The 24,069-nt window shown below is 32.0% G+C and overlaps 1 protein-coding gene across 2 annotated transcripts in view; it reads left to right on the top strand.

The window, feature by feature from the left end:
• LOC126882948 (neuronal growth regulator 1-like) overlaps positions 1–24,069 on the top strand; it is an 802,823-nt gene that overhangs the window by 684,330 nt on the left and 94,424 nt on the right. For both annotated transcript variants that reach the window (XM_050648025.1, XM_050648026.1), the window contains exon 5: positions 522–662. In XM_050648025.1, the coding sequence (XP_050503982.1) occupies positions 522–662 (141 nt within the window). The remainder of the gene's footprint in view (positions 1–521; positions 663–24,069) is intronic.

Raw genomic sequence — 24,069 nt, 5'->3', positions numbered from 1 at the left:
GTGATGCCTAAGTATTTAAACTCCATCACTTGTTTTATTATCTGACCTTCCAGCTCCAATTTACATCTTATTGGATCTGGTCTTATAACCATGTATTTTGTCTTTTTTGAGGAATTAACAGGTTAAATCTTCTGGCGATTATATTAAATTGGTGCAACATACGTTGAAAATTCGTGGTTCTATTTCTTGTTATAGATAAACAATTTTTCGTAGTTCCAATGTGACACAAAATATAGGCATGATGATAAAAAAGTTTATTTGAAGAAAGTGTATTATTTTGTTCTTATTATTGACGGTAAAGGGCCGTTTTTGCAATATTTTATTTAATAATTAAATAATTTCCATATACTAACGTATTCTCAAATTGGGCTCTGTGCCGCTATTGTTTACTACATTACGGATATGTGTGTCAAATATCTCGACAAAATGTTGCCTCTTAATTCCGTTTCATTTTATTAAATATACCTATATTATAGCCTAACAATAGTATTAAAAACTAATTATTTTATTTTCCTTTCCAGGTATCAACAAGCCAAGGTCTTATTTCGCATTTCGTGAATCTGCAAATCGTAGTTCCTGAAGCCACCATACAGGGTACTAGGTCAGGAGAACATCATGTAGATATTGGAAGCATTATTGATCTTGTGTGTATAATTGAAAGGGTAAGTAATATTTTATTATGTCAGTATGTAGTATACGACGTAACAAACGCCTAAATTATTCTGTTACTTTATTACGGAAAAAAAAGATTGATGTAAACGCCACTGGCGATGTGTCAATGTAACCACTGTTACCATTGGTAACAGTTAAAAAACTCGCAAATAAATATATTTATAACCATACTCCGGTGCAAATATTTTAATATTTGTACTTTCTCTTCGTTTCGTTATGGCACAATTCAGTCTTCTTGTAAAGCCTCTTTGACAAGGAATATATTCCAAAATATCAGATGTCAGAGGATAACAAGAGACTCAAATTGAATCAAAACGAAACGATTATTTTCTTTTTGTCATACCTTACTTGGTTTTAGAGTACAAAATGACCACGTTTCATATAAGTAATCTGCGACGCATTGTTGGAGTGTTCTCCTAGCGGCGCCGCTTAGTGCTAGTGTACCTCGGTTAACAGATTACTTGATACGTGGTTGAAATTATTTTTCACTCATTTCATCATTTCTCGTTAGAGGACAGTCTAACCATACTCCGGTGCAAATATTTTAATATTTGCACTTCCTCTTCGTTTCGTTATGGTCCAATTCAGTCTTCTTGCAAAGCCTCTTTGACAAGGAATAGATTCCGAAACATCAGATGTCAGAGGATGGCAAGAGACTCGAATTGAGTCAAAACGATTATTTTCTTTTTAAATATATTATTATACTGAAATTCTACTGTGTGTGTAGACTGCTGTGAAATAATTTCATTTTATTTTTTTTAACCCTCGTAAGGCGGCCTCGTTTTTTTCACATATATTGTTTAATAAATTTTTTTGATTCTTGTCCATTTTTTTATTCGCATTAAATTCAATTCTAAACGTATTCCACCCATTACAGCATTTAAAGCTCTTCGCGTTTACATGATTTTTTATAAAAAATGACTGTAAGGTGCAAATAATGAAAATTTCATATCCTGAATTAGACGTTTCGGATGTTCCACGGGTGCTAACAGAGCTACGGGACAAGGTCGGTGTTACTTATATCAGAGAAAAAAGATCGAAAGTCCCGGCATAAAGGTATTGTGTGTAAAAACTTTGTGTTGCTCACTCTGTGAAAAATTTCATTTGGTTTTCTTGCAAGGACAATAATTTTTTTTAAGAAGAAATGTGTACTTTTTTGTAAAATTATGTTTCATAGTATAACAAACAAGTCCTAATTATCTTTCAAATCAATTTTACGACGTTCACATATACAAAAAAATGGATATACAGCTGGGGTGTAAATGCACCCCGCACCGTTGTTTACGTAAGAATCTAAGCACCGCCTAACGAGGGTTAAATAGAAATATAAGTGTTAATAGAAATTCAGTAAAAAGCCAACTAGACGCACGAAAATATTGGCGAGCTTATGCGACTCGACTACAGATCTAGTTTACTACGTTGTTAGCACTTTCAAATGTGGATACATACGCATGATGGTCTATCGGCTATCGCTCTGAGACGGCTCGTGGCTGAAAATTTTGAAAGGCGAAACGTGGGCGCGATGTATTGCTGTGGATTAGTGCTTTGTTACCACTTTTTGTATTGGTAACTACTCGAGTAATCATACCTAACAGTGTGCGTGCAATTAAATATGGATGAGTGCCAACTTTTTATGGAATTTTTTACACTACGATTATTCAACTTAAAAATAGGTTTTATAATTTAAAGCATCTAGAGTGTTCGGCACTATTTATGATTTTGACAATTTTAAAAATTATACAAAAAATTCCCAGATATGGCCTTTCATAAATTATTGGTAAAGCTATATAGACAAAAATTTGACACAGTAAAGTTAGAAACAGAATTGACAGTTCTCTATAATATTCCAGATTATATTAAAAAATGTACAAGAATTGTATCAATATTAAAGTCTTCAGGACCTAATACTCCATTTCAGGAAGTTTTTATATTGGCAAACCTATTTTTAATATTCCCGTGCATCCGTTGAAAGAAGTTTTTCAACAATAAAGCAAACAGAATTAATGACAAAACCCTCTTTATACGATTCTGTTATTAACATTTTTGTCAATAAACTAAACAAAAACTGATACTTGGGAGGTTCAAAATAATTTTTTTTGAACTAAGATTTTTTACATAATATGGTTTTGGTAACACTTTAGAAAAAGTCACGCGTCGCCACTGGTAAACGCAACTGTTACGGAAATATTACGTTACAAGACCGGAGAGTGGTGTTTTCAGGTCTAGCCAAGCAGATTTCAGGGCGAGCCGCACGCGAGCCATGGATGCTTGCGGAGACCTTATAAATGGCTCATAAAAATTCTGTCAAAAATAATTGGACTGAACATTTACAATTTACTGACTTTACGCTTTCAAACGCTTGTGCTGGTCACTCACACACAGCTAAATAATTCAGAACTGATCATCAGAAAATTTTAAATCGCCAGAACGAGGAGCATGAAATGACATATGACAGTGTCTACTTCCAGTAGACACATTTAGATCAACCAAACCCTCTTAATGCCTAATTTAGAAAACAAAGTATCGTAATCCATACTTTATTGACTTCTTCTATTTTTAGTACTCTATGAATAAAAATATTAGGTTCTTGCTATAACATAATGATAACATCGTTATCTAAAGCAATGTTCTTTCAATCACGGATTGCTATGGTCCGTAAGATCCAGACCAAAATTCATTTATATGAAAAGAACACATAACCTAAAAAGATCAGCTTATGAAATTCCCCCAGAATTTTCAAACCTATTTTTTAACTTCTGAGGACGATTGTCGGAGTTGAAATCAAAACGTCAAACAGTATAAGAAATGTAATTTTTATTACACGACAATTTTGGCTCAATCCCGTATAATAATATTATCTAACACTAAAGAAAAAAAAAGACTGTTAGATCTGTCTAATTCATCAAGTTTTATGTAATTTAATAAATATTATGTCTATGAGATACGAAGACAAGTTTCTATAGTGTATTCGACGAATATACGAATGTGTTGGGTTATCACGACAACGAATATTTTAGTGTGCAACATAAGAAGTACTAAAGTAAATTGCCCTAAAAATCTATTCCAATAAACAATAATGTAATTTATAGTAGAGGAGGAATGTATGCTAAATTTGCAAATACTCGAGCGTTGTGGGGACCTATTGGGTTGTAAATATTGGTTCCTAAAACAAAAAAAAGTTAAGTAAAGTTTTCCATTTAGGTGGGGACTTTCCATTTTTAATTTAATTTTCCATTTCCAACAATCGTTTTGTTTTCGATTATAGCGCCATCTATCCATAATTCGACAAAACCTCTCGAATAAAAGTTACTTATTTCTACGTAAGGAATTCAAATCTGCAATAAAAATGGGGCTTTTATTTAAGATTTTAAAGAGAACCCCCCACCCTAACTCCGTGGAAGGTCGTGTTTGGTGTCATTCGATGAATTTTTCAAAAATATTAATACGTGTATTTTGCAGTTTTTTGATCTGATGTTCATTTCACTCATTTTACGAAATATCGCGGATTTCCTATTTAAATTTACTTCCGTGCTCTCGGTGGGGTCGTTGTTTGGTGTCAGTCGATAAATTTTTGAAAAATATTAAACACGTTTTTTTAAGTCAAAGATTTTCAACCTAATAAAAATATTTAAAAATATTTTTAAAAGATATTTAATTGAGAAACTTATTGAACCATTTCCCTGGAGACACCATGGCTTCAAAAAATTGAAGAGAAGAGGGAATTCTAAAAGATGCAATTCACAACCCCGTCTACAGCTAGGTAAATTCCAACGGAAAATGGACCTAGTTACTCTATAGGAGTAATATTATTAGAAAAATAAATAAAATGGTTTATAATAAAATAAATGGAAAAATAAATAAAATACGTTTTTACGCTATTTTTTTAGTTCTTTGATCAGACGTTTATTTTTCGAAACATTCGCTTTATCTTGTGAAATTTTGTGACTCACCTATTTCCTTACGCCCCGCTTAAACCGTCACATTTTTAAAATATATATTGTTTTGAATGTACTTAACTTACCTTATCTTAATCCGACGATTTCGAGTTGTTCTGAGGATAGAAATTTTTTTTCTGACCCTCCTTAACGAACTCCCCTGTATTTATATCCAATATAATATGGTAGTGGTAAATTTACAGGGTACAAGATTTCTCCCCATATGATTTTTCTGACGCGCTTGAGTAACTGCAAAAATCCCCGCTTGTGCTCCCCTACCATTATAATTATTTACTTTCTTACTTCATATTTTGCACAGTAAAATATTCGTTGTCGCAATAATCCAAAACAGTTGTATATTCGTGGAATGGGGTATACGCTCTGAGCTTCTCTGGTGGCGCTCCTGGTGGATTACTAATTCCACTTTCACCGCTAATTTTTAAATTTATTATTTAATTGTTATCGCTTAATATTTACAATGCAAAAAATTAATTAAATTTTAATCAATTTTTTTAAGATTTTGCTAATCATTTTGACGTTCTATTGATAAAATATGAATTTCTTACTTCGGATACTTTCACAATTATCGTGTAGATGGCGCTAAGATTAATTTATAATTACATATTACGGAACATTAAAAAAACTGAAATTCAGTATTTAAAACGTAAGTATATTTAAGGTAATAGCTATTTGTATAACAAGGGAGGAAAGTGCTACTTTTCCTCCCGAGAATGAAGTTTACTGCCCGACGCGTAGCGGAGGGCAGTAATCATTCAAGGGAGGAAAAGGCACTTTACTCCCATGTTATACATATGGTTTTTCCACCTTCCTCAAATAACAAGTGATTTTTTCATTTTTACTTAATTTATTTATGTAACTAACCAACAAAATTTATTCGAACTAAAACTAACAAGTAGGTACAATATAACTGTCAACTGTCAAATATAAGTCAAATTATTAATGTAAACATTGTTAAATCAAAATAACAATTTACTGTTTTTTACCATTCGGCAAAATGCAGGGTGTTTTATAAATAAACGTTAAAATGTATAGATACTTACGTAATAGAAATTAGATATTGTACAGGGCGTCAATAAGTTATATTTCATAAATGAAACACCATGACATCACTTTTACTTTTCCTCCCTAGGGAGGAAAAATATTTTCCTCCCTAGGGAGGAAAAGTACAACTTTGCTCCCTACAATCAGGTCCGGAAAAGTATACTTTCGGTAGAGGTAGGTGGAAAAAATATATACCACAGCTTTGACCAACTAATATTTTTTATAATTAATGTTTTTACTTTTAATTTTAAATTAATCGCTTTGACATTTATGTCAAATTTCCGGTAAACGTTTACAGACTTGCCACTACTGGCGCTCGCTAATTTGTAAATATCCCCTCTACGTACGAGCTCACAGCGTATAGCACGTACAGTACGACCAAATTCACTTTGTATTAGAGATTTGGATGAGCACTGTTTTTGACGTTCGATTTTCCACATTTTCTGAATTTTATTTTGGTACCGTGCTGGTATTTTACTTGGCGATACGTTACCAACAAAAAAATCAAAAAATCTGGAAAAACCGAACGTCAACACCAAGACTAGTGCACATCCAAATCTCAAATACAAAGTGAATTTGGCCATGCTATAAATGTACTGTTTATTGTCGATATGAGATGTGGTAAATCTGGAAGTAACAACATAACATCTTCTATATTGATTCGTATATTTTACATAATATTAAACCATGTTTTAGTTAAAAATTATTTTTTACAAAAAATAACAATATTTTGTAATATCGAATACTAGATAAATTTAATCATCTACTCAACCAATCTATAAACTGACAAATAAATAAATAAACTGTAACCTCTATTAGCATCTAAAACACGTAAAATATGCAACGACTTGATGAGAAACAAGACAACTACGGAACACGTTCAAAAGGCCTTATAAATAAATAATGAGCCAGAACATACCCTTAATCTCTGTTGACCTCAATACACGCTCTCATCCAAGTAACTCTCTTATGAAAGTTTAAAATAAAAACTTTAGTGTACTGCATACGAAACTGAACTTTTATGGACTGGCATGAAGTTTCTCGAAACTCGGAAACTATTTTTCCTTCGGCTAAAGTTTAATAGCTACGATGTAATTGGACTTGAGTCTCTAAATAGAAAAATTAAATCACACGTATATATATATAACAGAAAAGCTTCATTGACGTTTTAAACTTCAAACTGATAGTACGAAGTAAAATCTACTCTTAGTAAAAATTAACATTTTTAGCTCAAAAAGTATTATTTAAACTTTCATACGAGTTGAAAAAGTAACAGTTTTTGTCAGTGAATAAAATTGTATACCTATTTATATAGGTAAACTTTAAAATTTTAGTGAAAAGTCAATTAAGAAGACAAGGGTATTCTGACAACTAATAAATATCGGTCCCCGATGGGGGACAAAACTACACAACCGACGTCTTTTGTGACGACAGATGCTGATATGGATAACAGTATTTTAATTTCAAGTGTTACTAGTAATAATCCAAGTGATAGTAACCTCCAGAAAACAAAGCAGTTGGAACCGAAAACTTTCAATATTCTTTCAGATAAGTACAATGTACAAAATATTTGGGTATACATAGAAAGCACTGAAAATAATGTAGGAAAATTGCATGCAATGACAGTTGCCCATATCCTTTTTAAAAAATTTAAACTTAATAACATTTTGGAAATTAAGAGTATAGGCCGAAACCGGATTAAGGTTTTATTAAAATCATTATTAGAAGCAAATAATTTAGTTAAACATCCCCTCCTAAAGTCAGAAAATTTAAAAGCATTTATTCCAAATCACTTACTTGAAATTAAAGGGTTAGTAAGAGATGTTGATACTCGTTACGATATCAACTATCTTATGGAAAATATAGAATCACACTCACGCGTCACTAATATCTACAGATTAAATAGAAAAGTCCAAAAAGAAGACAGAACAGTTGATTTTGTACCAAAAAAAACTATTGTTGTTACTTTTGAGGGGAATATTTTACCTGATCGAGTAGCTTTTAATAGAGTCTTTTTTCCTGTCGAACAATTTGTAGGAAGAGTGACCCAATGCTTCAAATGTTTTAAATTTGGGCATGTATCTAAGCAGTGTAACAGTACTGAAGAAAAGTGTATCAATTGTGGAGAAATTAAAGACGATAAACATAATTGTGATAAAAATTTAACTTTTTGTATACACTGTAAAAGCAAAGATCATGTTTCTATCTCAAAAAAGTGTCCCTCTTACGATAATCAAAAAAAAATTAAAAATATAATGATACAGCAAAAAACCTCCTTTAAAGAAGCTAAAGAAATTTCTGAAAACTCCTTATCCAGTCTAGTAAATCACAACTCTTTTTCACCGCTAACAAATTATGACCAAAATTTTCCTGTTCTTCCTAACAACCATCGTATGTCATTATCACAACCTAATCAAATTCCTAAAAATACCAATTGCAATCAAAATAATTTCCTTTCCCAACCCAATCCTGTAAGCTTTAGTCCTCCAATGAAAAAGAAGAGAAAATCAAACTCTCCCACTATCCAGTCACCTATCCATGAACCATTATTTCCATTCTCCTTTGGACCTTCACAACCTTTGCCGATAAATTCAAATAAACCAAACTACGCTTGTTTGGAAACCAAGAAGAGTAGTATAGCTAGCAACCTATCCATTTTTATCGTGGATTTTTTAAATAAAATTCTTTCAAGTAACAATAGACAACCTATTGATATTAAATTAATTACAAGTAGCATAGAACAGGTATTGGAGGATACTTTGAAAAACCAATAAAATGCCCAAAACACGCAATTTAAATATAATGCAATGGAATGCACGTTCTGCTATAGCTAACAAAAATAGTCTGGTACAATTTCTTTATGATAAAAATATTGACATTGCTATTATAAGTGAAACTTGGTTCAAAAGAAATCAAAAATATAGTTTTAGTGGTTACAATATAGTCCGCAATGACAGAAACGATGGCTACGCTGGTGTGGCAATTTTGGTACACAAATCTCTTCGTTTTGTTGAACATAAAATCAATATAAATTACAATGAAAATATTTTAGTGTGTGCTATCCAAGTTAAATATGGAACTTTATTGTTAAATTTTTTATCTGTTTATAAACCTCCAAAAATACAAACAAAATATGACGATTGGACTAAAATTTTTGAACAATTTGAGGGTCCTTTAATTATAGGTGGTGACTTTAATGCACACCACTCTATATGGGGTTGTCGTAATAATGATACCATAGGGTCACAACTTATAAATGTCGCAGATGATTTAAATTTAACAATTTTAAATAATGGCGAACCTACAATTTTGAGACGTCCTGATCAACAAGATTCGGCTGTCGATGTAACTTTTTGTTCACCTGAATTGGTTAACAAGACATCTTGGAATGTCATTCCTGACACTCTAGGATCAAATCACTATGTCATATCTATAGAACTTCTTTTTGCAATTAATGAAAATGAAATATCTCCTAAAAATAAATGGAATATTAAAAAAGCCAATTGGGCGTTATATTCCTCTACTATTCAAAATTTACACGATACAAACAATTTTCACTCGGATAATCTAATTGATAAGTACTCCTTCTTCATAAATAATATAAATACGGCTGCGGGAGTAGCTATACCCCAATATAAACCTTATAAATGTAAAAGGCACCCACCTCCTTGGTGGAATATTGATTGTGACAATATTATCAAACAACGAAAATTGGCTTTGGCTCTAATAAATTACAAGAAAAAAAGTAATTTTGAAAATTATGTTCAATATCAGGAGATTGCAGCTAGAACCAAAAAAACATTAAAAAGTATAGCCAAAAAGCATTGGATTGAATGGGTCTCTTCGCTCAATAAAAATACATCCGCTACAACTCTTTGGAATCAAGCTAAAAAACTTTACAGGAAACCGCTATCAAACATAAAATCTTTAGATCAGAAATGGATGGATGACTTTCTTATTAAAGTTGCACCCCCAACTGCGAACCCTCAAATAATTCCCAGCTCCATAGCATCAACCCCAGCTGATAAAAATCATTTTCTCTTAAAACCTTTTACTTACAATGAACTAATTTTCGCTATAAATAATCGTAAAGATAATAGTCCAGGATACGATCATATCAAATACTCCATGCTTTTAAACCTTCCAGAAGTAGCAAAACATTTTCTATTGGACCTTTTTAATCGTATAATTCAAGACAATTCTGACGTAAATATTTTTAAAGACATAATTGTTATTCCGATTCTAAAGCCTACAAAAGATCCAAATTCAGCCGAATCTTATCGACCCATTTCTCTTTTTTCGTGTGTATTTAAAACTTTGGAACGTATGTTAAAAAACAGACTAGAATGGTGGGTCCATACTAAAAAGTTACTACCAAACAATCAATTTGGATACAGACGAGGATGTGGAGCTTTAGATGCTTTAGCTACACTTGTAGCGGACATACAGGGTAATTTTTCTAGAAATAATTATTTGCCTACTTTATCACTAGATATAGAAGGCGCTTATGACAGTGTGTGTTTACCTCGATTAAAAGACAAAATGATCAATCAGTTTCAAATACCCATAAAACTAGCACAAACTATTCTTAATTTCTACACTGATAGACGCCTATACGTTAGAAACCATAAAAATGAACTTCTTGGACCACGTTATAATAGTTGGGGATTACCTCAGGGATCAGTCTTAAGCCCTTTTCTTTTTAATTTGTATACGGCTGATTTTCATAGCCTTAATGCACCAAGTATTACTTACAAAACAATCCAATATGCGGATGACTTCCTCATATATACAGAAAGGACAAAATATGAACCCTCCCTTACAATCTTAAGAAAATTACATGAATATTTCTCAAAATGGTTTTGTGAAAATGGTTTTAATTTATCCACTAGTAAATCTAATGTGTGTATTTTTTCACAACATAATATTCCTAACACAAATACTATTTTATTAAATGGCCAAACTTTAAATTTCTGCAAGTCAATAAAGTATCTAGGCATGTTTCTAGATCAAAAGCTAACTTGGAAATTACACATCGAGTATATGCTTGACAAAAGCAATAAAGGTCTAAACTTTTTAAAATCCATTTCTAAAACTTGGTGGGGAGCTGATGTAGAAACAGCTTTACTATTTTACAAATCTTACATCAGATCTATTCTGGACTATGGATGTATACTTTATGGATCAGCAAGTAAACAAATTTTAAATAAAATTGATGTATTTCAACGTACTGTTCTACGTATCTGTATGGGAGCAATGAAGTCTACTCCAATAGCACCATTGCATGTTGAAGCTTTAGAACCTCCCTTGAATTTTAGAAGAGATTATCTGAGTGAAAAATTTGTTGTGAAAATTGCATGTATCAATAATTCATTATATTCTAGCATAAGCTCACTAAACACAGATGACCTAACAAACAGTTACTGGACTCATAAAAATACACCAACCCTGTGTACAGCCTTTAGAACCATGTGCAACAATAAGTATATCAACAATATCAACAACCTTGATACTAACGACTATTTCGAATTTTTTTATGAACCTGATATACGTATACCTACATATTATAATAGTTCATTATTAGATTCATGCATCTTGAATTCCTGTATAGACAAATGGCCCAAAGCAACTGTAATCTATACAGATGCATCCAAAACATCGGAAGGGACCGGATGTGCTTTCTACATTCCATCTAAGTCAACAGAAAAAATGTTCAAATTACCTTCTAATTGCTCAATTTTTAGTGCAGAAGCAATTGCAATTCTTGAATCCTTGATATATTTCGATAGTTTAAACAATAATTCAGTGTTAATAATATCCGATTCATTGTCAGTTTTATTATCTCTCAAAAATTCAAAATTACCCAATTATAATTCTAATCCTTTCATTTACCAAATTAAGAACATGCTTGTCAAGCTTAAAAATAAAAATAAATCTACTAATTTTATTTGGGTAAAAGCTCATGTTGGTATAAAATATAATGAGCATGTTGATTCTTTAGCTAAAGCTGCAATAACCTTTTCAGCTGAAATTGTACCAGAGGAGAGAATTTGTATTCCTGACACTTTTTGTATCTCTAAAAGAAATCAAATAGATCGTTGGAAAACTTATTGGCAAACTTTTTGTAACCACTCAACAACACAATATATTTATATACAACCACAAATTCCAAATTCGAGATGGTTTAAGAAATTTAGTAACATCCGTAAATATATAACAACCTTAATAAGATTGAGATTTGGTCATGCTTGTTATCCTACTCATCTTGCTAAAATCAAAATTTACAATTCAGACTTGTGTGAAACATGTCAAGAACAAGGAGATCTTAATCATATCTTTTTTAACTGTTCCAAATATATTCAGCATACAGGAACTCTTTTAAGCAGCTTGCAAACGCTGCAAATATTTCCTCCGTACCAAATAAATAACCTATTGGCTACTAATGACAAAAGAGTATATGATTGTCTAATCAAATTTATACATAGTACAAATGTATGTCTGTAATCAATTTTAGCCAATTTCGTTAACCTTTTTTTTTACCCAATTGTTTATTTTCCCTCCTTTTCCCTATTTATAGTAATGTCTTTTAGTAATTTTTAAGAGGTTTTTTTTTCTTTTGACAATTTTGATCTGTTTGCAATAGTAGGTATAGATAGACACTTTTTTATTTAGTATTAAGTAAATTAGAATAATATGTTTTTCTTTTTAATAATTTGTATTAGGTTTAATAGTTTTTTTTTTTGTATTAGTATTAATTATTATCAAGTTGTATCTGGCTAAATAGCTAAGTGCTAAAGTCACAAATAAAAAAAAAAAAAAAAAAAACAGAAAAGCTTAATTATATATATATATAATAATAAGCGAGTCTTCTACAGCTGTCGCCGCTTCTCGCATCCTAATTTACAGCGTTTATTCGAAGCAATCTTCAGTTTTTTGGTCTCTGGCGCTCATTGCATCTTCGACATCTTTTTTCCACGATCTACCTCGTTTTCTTCTAGTGGGTGGAGTCAATTTTTCTGTTTTTTTCGGCCATCTCTTTTCAGGCATTCTCTGAAGGTGGCCATACCATGTAACATGCCCCAAAAGAGGGTGACATTTGTATATCAAGAAAAGGGAATAGAATTGTGACAAGATGTTATTATGTCATATTAGGGGATGTTACACAATGAAGGACATGGCCTAGTAGCTCAGAATCGGAAGAGATGTGGGGTGGATTTTTAAGGGATGTTGTCAGTATACTCTTATTAGCTTAGAAATGAAAAAACACAAAAATCAAAATAAGGATGTCAAAAAAAATATTGGGCGCCACAGGTTACCTTATGAGAACCAAAAATATATATAAAAAAAGAATGTGTGTGTACTTTGTACGCACGTAAGAATTTATACTTCTACTATATAATATGTGATTTTTAAGACAATACCAAAAATTAAAAAAAATAAAAGAATAAAACGCACACAAACACATTAAAAAATGCCACAAAGAAAAAATTATTTCTGAACGATAATAATTGTTGGCAAAAATTTTAAATACGCATTTTCTGAAGAAAAAAATTATATAACAAATATACTTACAATCATAAAATGCATAAAAAAATAAAAAAATAAAAACTTGCATCGGGAATCGAACCCGTGAATTTCGGGGCGCTTTGATTCGTAATCGAAGCCTAGACTCACTCGTCCAATTCCACATTATTTGTCATGTGGAAAAATAGGGTAACTGAACGTATTACTGTTTGACAGTGGTTTTGAATATAATTAAATTATGTAGTTTAAATTTTGTGGAAGAAAATATTAAAATGTAACAAAACAGTAAGAAAACAATATATTAGATGAAGATTGGTAGAACTTTTGTTGATAATCAAATTAAGTATGTAAATCAAAGCATTACATACCTACTAGATAAATAAATCTACGCCAAAAAATCATAATTTAAAAATAAAAATCGGACCTAATTTGGGATTTCTCTCTAAAATCCCCATTCTTGAGAAAATAAATGTGTGTATTCCAACCTATTCCAAATGTATAATTACAATATGATTATAATAAAAACTACTTACCAAAGTATAATGAGTTTTCCTTGTCCAAAATAGTCCAAAAGTCCAAAAATATAGGTATATGAAAACTATTTAAACAGGCAGTATAACTATTAACTAACTTTGTTTCTTTTCCCACAAATTTCAAAACGCAACAACCATAAATAATCAAACTACGTACAGCTGTGCCACAGCCGCCATATTGAATAATTTTTGACATGTCATTCGAACATCCAACCAGAACAAAGTTATAATGCGCATGCGCCGGGACCATAGGTTTTAACATATAAAAATTCACCCTCATATCGCCGGTAAAGAAGTATAACTTCAAAAAGGAATATTAAAAGAAAGATAGATAGTCAAAATAAAACAAAAACATAGTCACATAAAAAATATGTAAAATACTTTTACGTGAAAACAAATATGGTGCGAAAACAAATATATTTTAAATTACCTTATCTACTTTATATATACTCAGCCAATTCTTTATTGTTCTTACGACACAAGTGAGAAGGAAAAAATACTAATAAATTTGTATTTTAAAAATTAAACCTTATTTATTAGAACAAAGAAATAAATGTATGAATCTGTGATCTCATGGTGTTACAAATTGAGATCGAGATTACCAAAAAAAAAATGAAAGAAAAGTTCTACATAACAAAAAATTATACCTTGTGTTACAATCATTGTCCTGGTTCTTCTTGGTGGTTGTTGAATCCAAGGCGCGATTTCATTTCACTTTAAAATCACTTTATAAATGATTGATACAGAAACAGTACATAATTGATGAAACCATAGTTCATAGAAAAATTTTTATAGAAAAATTCAGCATTGTATGCATTCTGCATTCTCAAAAACAAAATATTAAAAGTGATTTCTTTTATAGTTCATTAAACGGAATTTAAAAATATTAGAATGGAAGCAAACTTCATGCTTTAACTATAGTGTTGAATCTAGTAACACAAAACGAAAACTTCTTCTGCATAATTCCTGGATATGATTGCATGTAAAAAAAATGATACCAAAAGTGGTAAATATTATCGACAATAGCCTACAGCAGCTAAAATTGCCGGAGTTCACGTACTCTGTCCGCCATGTGTCGCCGGGCTGAGACAAAATCTCAGAGATTTAGCCAGCCGGCCGGAGAAACTTGTAACTACATTTTACAAGTAACAGTTTCAGTCATGATGACTACAACAGAACTGAACTTGAACACGGACCTAATAGAACTGAATAATGAATCTTCTCTCTTCAGACTCTAACCAAAACGCCCTATCCAAAATCATCACACGATCTTTCCCATCGACAATCCAACGACCAACTACAGATTCAAAACACTCAATCAATTAAATCTCTGCCAATAAGAAGTTGCAATTTACGCTTCAAGTTGAACCCTCTGGCGTATACCATAACAGCTCGACCAATCACAAAAAAAAACAAACAAGCAGGTCTCAATATTTCGTACCGCCTATTCTTCCCATGAAAAATGCTTAAGTCAGCTCTAACGATGATTGGCGACCCAAAACACTTGACAAACTTTATCGCTGATCCACTTAGATAAACATTTCCCACAGTCCCAAAGTCGGTAGCCGCAGTAATCTGAGTCTACTGGGTACTACTTATCAACAAACTCCAGACTTTCGTCTCGGGAAACCATTAAACTTCTTTGATAATTCGCCGAAGATAAACAAAAAAAAATCTGATGATCCAATACTATGAAGAACGAAAAATACGTTGCAATGTAAAAAAGAATTACGCAATATCATACGTCTGTGAGAAACTTAAAAATATTCATATAAACATCCTACTTCAGATATACCTAAATTATAAGACAATTCGCGGCTTCGGAATACGAAACTATTAGACAAAATGCATATACCGGGGTCATAAGATAAATATTGTCTCAATACAAAAAAATTAAGGGGTGGTCATTGACCTTCGCACCGTTACAACCAGTTGAGTCATTTGGCTTCTGATTGTGTCTATTATACATAAATCAATTCCCATTTCTCTCCTAATACCTTCGTTTCTCACCCTATCAAGTTTAGTGAGTCGGCAACATCGTCTCCAATAGGAGACGTTTCCACGGCCTTAATTTTTGACTTGTTTCTTTGGTTGATTTCCCAGAGTTCGGCGCCGTACAACCCAATACTTTCTATTATTGTTTTATACATTTTTCTTTTATTTTATTTTGTTATTTTATTACTCCACAATAGTCCGTGTAGATGGCAGGTGGCTGATATTGCTTGGCCAATCCTGAAATTTAGGTATTTCGTCGTTACTCCCTGCGTTTAAAGTTATTTGGACTCCTAAGTATTTGAAGGTTTCTGTTGGATTTATGGTTCCATTTCGATTTGTAGGCGTTCTGGTGTTTTTCTTACTACTAAGTACTCGGTTGTTTGTATATTAATTGTAAATCCCCACTTAGTGCTCTTCTTCCAGTTTTCTGAGCATAATATAATCTATATCACTCTCGTCTTCAGCTAGAACGGCTTGGTCGTCAGCGAAGTGTATTGTGTACAATCTATCGTCATCGATTGGGATGCCCATATTGCAGCACTTTCTTATCCACAGTGAGATTGCCTCCTTGAAATATATTTTAAAGAGTTTAGGTGCTATTCAGCAGCCTTGCTTTAGGCCCTTACTAATAGGAATTTCTCTCGTTGTAACGTTTCAAACGTCACATCGTTGTTTTTTATATACTTTTAAACACTTTCAGTTATTTTCGGCCTTCATTTTCAGTTATGGTATTTAATTTTCTTTTACAATAATCTCCTTTCTTAATTTTCACGTTTATTCCGCTGTTTCTATATTTTCCTATTTCTGTCTCCTATAAATGCTCTGATTAGTTTCTAAAGTCCCCTCGTATTTTACTCAGTGACTATATCTGCTTCGGCGCTGTCACATGGCGTTGAAAGCCCCACCAAAAAGAGAGGCTTCCTCTATGATGAGTACTCAACACAAATGCTTGTCCAATTCTTTCTCCAAAGAGAAAATATCTAATATATTAAGGTAGAATTATTTCGTGGCCAGGTCCTCTTGCCAACCTGGCCATTTGGACAAAGAACCGTTCTCACTTCCCTTCATGGCAACCTCCGAAACCAAGGCGTGACACCAGCCAAAGACCACCCTAGGGTGCTGCAGCAGTCAAGGAAAAGCCGGCCGAGATCAAGACCATCACCAAAGAACAGACCAGGAGAAGTCGGCCGAACAACAGTCGACTAGAGTCCACAACAACGGGAACTCCTGGGAAAGTTCAGTTAAGTCCATAGTTTCTTTCTTGGCTTAAGCATCGATCCCTGATTCTCTGATTGTAATTTATAAGCTGTCAATTATTAATTTGGATACATGATGAATTATATAAGCAATAAGATTTAATTAAATACCTAATAGTTGAATAAAAAATATGTGTTGAAAACTTTTTGTTCCATCAATAATTCCTAATTTCTTCATATTAATTAGTTTATGCCGAACAACCCCCCTGAGGGGTTTCAGCTGAAGAAAGGTGAGCTAGCCGTTTCATCGTTAATTTGTTTCCAGTTTTAATGTTTACCGTCGAATTTTTGTAAAGCTGTTGTACTGCTTGTATATTTTTTCTGCTTATTCCTTGTTTTTCCATTCCTTTGTCAGATCAATAAAGACTATATGGGTTGAAAGGTTGTGGGCTAATCTTGTCTCAATAACCTACTTTAGAGAAAATATGCTGTAGATGCAGGATCTGCCCGCACGAAAGCCATTTTGTTCTTCTACATCTGTCATCTCTTTTTCAATTTTATATTTTATTATTTTTCCATAGAGTCGTGAGAGTGAGTTTATGACACTAAGTCCCCTATAATTTGAACAATTTTTTCTATCTCCTTTTTTATATAATATGTTGATATGTGCTTTTGTCCACTCGGGTGGTAAATCATGACCTTTATAGAATAAGCTTAAAACATACGCCAGTAATTCTCATAATACTTGTGGGCTGTGTTTTCTCTCTATCGGTTGCTGTGCGAAATAATTCTTCTAGCGTGGAACCAAGTATTCGGTCTTGTACACATTTATCTTAAGTACCCATAGCTCATACTCTTTCTTTAATTTAATTTTCACCTATTCAGTGTTCTCCCTGTTTTGTGCAACAATAATTGCCGACCATAACACAGTCTGCTTTCATAAACCACAGTTTTAGTTAAGCGAAATTAAGTTTATTTGACGTTTCTATTTCGATTTGATTTTTATTTGTGTCAGCCGAAACGAACCACATGGGACATTAAATAAAATATTTTTCAACGTCATACCTATAATAATAATTATGACTGAAGTCAACTAGCCACGTAAAAAGGACACTAGCTTTTCCTTGTACATATCTCACAACTTAATTTGATTTCCATCTTTTGCGTTATTTGCCGATTATTAAGGCACTCACCACTGTCTATTTTTTGGTAAATGCTATTTTACGTTTTAAAAAACTTTGTATACAAGCATAATTTTTAATAAGAGTTTTAAACATTTCTTAAAGCAACCACATCTGCTACTTTAAGCGAATTTTTTAAATATTAAGTTCTTAGATACAAAGGAAACTTTGTAAGTACACAAATATAAGAAAAGGACTTTTATAAAATTCCAGACATATTTTTCTGCAATTGTAAAGTTTAAGTGTAGAGATATTGAACTTAATAGCGGCATGCTTCAAGTAAGCCACGAACAGTGAACTAATATAAATATTTTATAAAAGTTTCCAGAAGACTGGAAGAAAAACTTCTACTAATATACAAAAAAGGACCAAATAATGAATGTGAAAATTAGAGAGCAATATGCTTGGCATCTGTCGGCTACGAGAATTACTTTTAACACTGAAACTACCCAACATAGACTATTGTCATGCATAGAAAATTTTTAGGTCTCTTATTAGTCCGTTCTTTAACGGTAACATATTGCAAAACCTCTAAATTTTAAAGAACCGCTTGGATTGACATGAAATTTGGCATACAGATAGCTAACAACTCAAAGAAAAAAAGTGATATTGTGCTGATATGTGCTTTTGCCGTGGGGGTGGTTTTCACCCCCTCTTGAGGGTGAAAAATATTTGTCCAAAAAAGTCAGGAAATGGATAAACTGGCTAATTTTAAGTAACTTTTGTTCTATAGAGTTTTTTCACTAAGTCAATACTTTTCGAGTTTGGCAATAAATATGTTCATTTTTTCAACAAAATAACCACGCTTTTAGACGTTTTTTCGCAAATAACTCAAATAGTAAGTATTTTGTCGAAAAAACATTGTTAGCAAAAATATAGCCTGTAAAAATTTTAAAAAAATAGTGTATATATCACGTCTCTACACCTAGCTGAAGCAGAGTTATAGCTAATGAAAAATAGGTTCATATTCGTCAAATTCCAAATGGAATATTTTAACGTGAAATAACCAAAAATGAAGCACATTTCGGGGAAAACTTATTACAACTTATTTAAAGTGTTAAAAAAAGCTTCATTTTTGTTTGAAAAAAAAAATCTAGCATCAAAATTAAACAAGTTACGCTCAAAATAAAGTTAGTCCCTTATGGTTTTGTTAAAAAAATCGAGAAAATCACCCCCTAATTAGTATGTTAAATGAACTTAATCGTTACGACTTCACAAGTTTCTTGATTCGTGTATATATTGTTTATATGATCTGTAAGTTTCATCGGTTCAAAGTGTATGTATTGTTCAAAGTCCTTATTTTTGAAAGGGCTGTAGTTAAAAGGGGTTGAACGAGTCACTGATCACGAATGTATGCAAATTTCGAAACACCAAATCTTAATCAATTTTTGTCTAACAGAAAAACAAAAAAATACATGATATTCAGAAAAGCAAATCTGACTTTTTTTGTTTTTTGAGATTTTTGGTATCTCTAACAATTTTTAAGTTATTATGAAAAAAAGCATATTTTTCAAAATTTAAATTTTTAAAAATTTTTATTTGAAACCAAATTTTTTCAAAAATAAGCACTTTAAATCGATGAAGCTTACATATCACATAAACACAACATAAGTAAAATAATTTGTGGAGCGGTAACGATTAATTTAATTTAAGTTGCTAATTAGGGGGTGGTCTTCCCGATTTTTTTTTTTTTGCAAAAACAAAAGGGACCAACTTTATTTTGAGCGTAACTTGCTTAAATTTAAAGCTGGAAACTTTTTGTGAAAACAGAAATAAAGCTTTTTTTAAAAACTTAAAAAAGTTATAATGGGTTTTTCCCAAAAAGTGCTTAATTTTTTGGATATTTTACGTCGAAATATTCTATTTGAAATTTGGTGAATATGAATCTATTTTTCATTGGCTATAACTCTGGTTCTGCGAGATCCAGAGACCTAACGCGTACACCATTTTTTTTACTTTTTTATAGGCTATATTTTTGCTAAGAACGTTTTTTTTTGACAAAATACTAACTTTTTGAGTTATTTGCGAAAAACCGTCTAAAAATGTGGTTATTTTTTTGAAAAATGAACATATTCACTCGCAAATAACTCAAAAAGTGTTGACTTGGTGAAAAAGCTCTATAGAACAACAGTTACTTAAAATTAGTCAGTTTACCCATTTCCGGACTTATTTTGGACATATATTTTTTCACTTCCAAGGCAAAAGCACACATCGGCACAATATCACTTTTTTTCTTTGAGATGTAAGCTATACGTAGGCCAAATTTCATGTCAATCCAAGCGGTTCTTTAAAATTTAGAGCAAAAACCGTGAAAGAATGGACTATATTTTGCAATGTGTTTTGAATGATAGTTTTTCAACCAATGACAGATCAAAATGGAGGATGGAAGGACATAACAAAACTGTTATCTCAATCACTTAACCAATATTTTCAGAATTTGTGGTTTTTCATGATGTGATGTGGTAATAGAATTCCAATGCTTCACCTTGGGTATTATAAGTCATTACCTTCTTGATGTCCAGAATTTTTTTTCATGAATTGGAACGGGTTCTTTATACGCCTTACTAGTGGACAAAGGTGGACTGTTCTTATGTTCTTTGAGCAATTTAAAATTATGGGAGTGTAAACCATCTATATACTCCAACGTTTTAACATACCCCGGATTTGAACTGTCATACAGAAACTCACTGTAGTTTGACACAGCAAATGCTTCTTTGTTGGAACTAGTTTCTCGGGAGCTACACGTTTTTTTATAGTAATTAGGCAACCAGTTCCTAAAATCAGTAATATCACTGTATCGGTTTTGCTTCACAGTAAATGGTTGCCTTGTTCTGGAAGTCCTTATCAAGTCCTCGTATTTTGGAGTATAAATTCGAGCATGTTTTCTGAAATTCCGTTTTGCACAACCACAATCCCGGTCACAAGGCAAGAACGAATGGCATCTTATTGGAAAATAATGATATATTATATATACCACTATTTTATTCTTAAGGTGAAAACCCGTACAAGTCCCGGACATGTACGGTTTTCTACTCACGCACGACTACAATCAGCTGTGATACGTTAACGGCTAAGTTTGTAGTACGGTTTTTAGGCCCAATCGAGCAAGGGACAAATTTTAAACAAAATGGCTATTTTATTTTAAAATGTCAAATTTTGGACTTTTTTCGGTTTTCGAACTCATCGATTCAATTATCGAAAAGCGTGTAATATCAGTCACAGAGAAAGAAAAGACGAACAGGCTGAATTCAGATGAAACCGTCAAATAAACGATGACGTATTATATAGAATATAATAGATAGTTCCGTGTATAGACCAGTGCGGATCTGTTTTGAGGTGAATGTGAGAGGTGGTATTCGGATTTTTGCAGATAAAGTTAGGTTACAACGTCAATAATTATAATTGACTTATGCTCCTTCTCAAATATGCCTGGAACATTAATAAAAAAATTAAAATATTTAAAATTTTCTAAAAATATTGATTTTTTCTATTTTCATTGCTTAAAACTTTAAAACGATTCATTTTGGAACAAAGTCGTAGAGAAAGAAAAAAAAGATAATTAAATTTTGTATAATATACGAGAGGCTTAGAATGTCTTAAAATATTACCCTTTCTGCAAAATAGCAATAAACAGAAAATAAGCAGGCAAAAAAGCTGTTTTTATTCAATGTTTTTCAACCACTTTGGTTGCACTTAAAACCTTCATAATTCATATAAAGCGGTTCTCTACCTATCTAATACACTTTACAGAATTAAAATCGGATTGTTTAAGCGGCCTTAGCACTGTTTTAAAGTTATAAACAATTTTTTGGCTTATAAACAAATACAGTGAGGACGTTTGAGTTGGAATTAATTCATTTTCTTGAGAATGGGCGACTCTGACTCTGGAGATAAATCCCGAAACAGATCGATTTTTATTTTTAAATTATAATTTTTTGGCATAAATGTCTTACTAGTGACGTCATCCATCTGGGTGTGATGACGTAGTCTAAATATTGGAATTAATTTAATTCAATTAAATTTTTCTAATTCAAACCATGTATAAATAATTATGATAATGTTTATAATAGTGAATACAAAATTGAATACTCTTTGGATTGAACTATCACACGGCAACTATTCTCATTTAATAAAATCATCGATTACGTCATCATGCCCAGATGGATAACGTCACTAGTAGGATATATATACCAAAAAATTAGAATTAAAAAATAAAAATCGACCTGTTTCGGGATTCATCTCCAAAGACGCCTATTCTCGAGAAAATGAATTTATAGTAGGGGAGCCCAAGCAGGGATTTTTGCAGTTACTCGAGCGCGTCAGATTATCATATGGGGAGAAACTTGGTACTCAGCATATGTACCTCTACCATATATTGGGTCTTAACACAGGGGAGTTCGTTAAGGGGGGCCCGAAAAAGACAATTTATCCTTAAAAAAACTTGAAATTGTCAGATTAAGATAACGTAAGTTAAGTACATGCAAAATAGTGTATATTTCAAAAATCTGACGATTTGAGCCGGGCGTAAGGAAATGGGTGAGTTCCAAAATTTTACAAGAAAAAAGCGAATATTTCGCGAAATGAATGACAGGTCGAAAAACTAAAACATATGTGCGCAATATTTTTTAAAAATCTACCGAATGATACCAAACACGACTTACCACGGAGAGGGATGGGGGGTAAATTTAATATTTTAAATACGAATTACGCGATATTTCGCGAATTAAATATCAGATCGAAAAACTGTAAAATACACTTATTTAATATTTTTAAAAAATCTATCGAATGGCACCAAACACGACCCCCCAAGGAGGTGGGGTGGGGGGTTACTTTAAAATCCTAAATAGGAGCCCCCATTTTTTATTGCAGATTTGGATTCCTTACGAAAAAATAAGTAACTTTTATTCGAAACATATTTTCGAATTATGCATAGATGGCGTTATAATCGGAAAAAACGATTGTTGGAAATTGAAAATTAAATTAAAAAATGGCAAGCGCCCACTAAAATGGAAAATGTTACTTAACTTTTTTTGGTTTTAGGACCTACCCTTCACAACCCAATAGGTCTCCAAAGCGCTCGAGTGACTGCACATTTAGCATACTTTGCTCCCCTACCACTATGCCAACTCAAACGTCCTTACTGCATTTGTTTATAAGCCAAAAAATTGTTTATATCTTTAAAGCAGTGCTGAGGCCGCCTAAATAATCCTATTTTAATTCTGTAAAGTGTATTAGGTAGGTAGAGAACCTCTTTAAATGTAAGAAAATTAGCAAACTTCTAAATGGTCTACTTTTTCTTCAGAAAAAGTTTTTAAAAAATTTTAACATTTTTAAAAAAATCTAGAAACAAAATAATTCTGCAAAATCTATCAGGTCGATTTTAATTAAATTTGGTGAACAATTTAATAAGTATATTGTAAGAATTTTCTAAGCGAACTACGAAAGTTCTAAGTGCAACCAAAGTGGTTGAAAAACATTGAATAAAAACAGGCTTGCTTTGCCCCTTATTTTGTATTTATTGCTATTTTGCAGAAAGGGTAATAATTTAAGACATTCTAACCAGTCGTTTATCATACAAAATCCAATTATATTTATTTTATTTCTGTACGACTGTGTTCCAAAATAAACCTTTTTAAAGTAATTTTAAAGTTTTAAAGCAAAGAAATTAAAAAAATCGATGTTTTTCGAAATTTTAAAATATTTTAATTTTTTTATTAATGTTCCGGGCATAGTTGAGAAGGAGCATAAGTCAGTTATTATTGTTAAAGTTGTCACCTAACTTTATTTGCAAAAATCCGAATGCCACCTCGCACATCCAAATATAGACGTTTTTTCACATATCCACCCTGATCTAGTAGGGGATGAACTATTTCTCCGTGGTATTCGATACGATAAACACAGAAATAATGTGTAAAATATTGGAAACTAATATGCCTTCCGGATACCTTAATAAAAAGTACAAAAAAAAACA

This window comes from Diabrotica virgifera, chromosome 4 (assembly GCF_917563875.1).
Source record: "Diabrotica virgifera virgifera chromosome 4, PGI_DIABVI_V3a".
In the NCBI taxonomy this organism is placed as follows: Eukaryota; Metazoa; Arthropoda; class Insecta; order Coleoptera; family Chrysomelidae; genus Diabrotica; species Diabrotica virgifera.
This window is presented reverse-complemented; position numbering and strand designations above follow the sequence as displayed.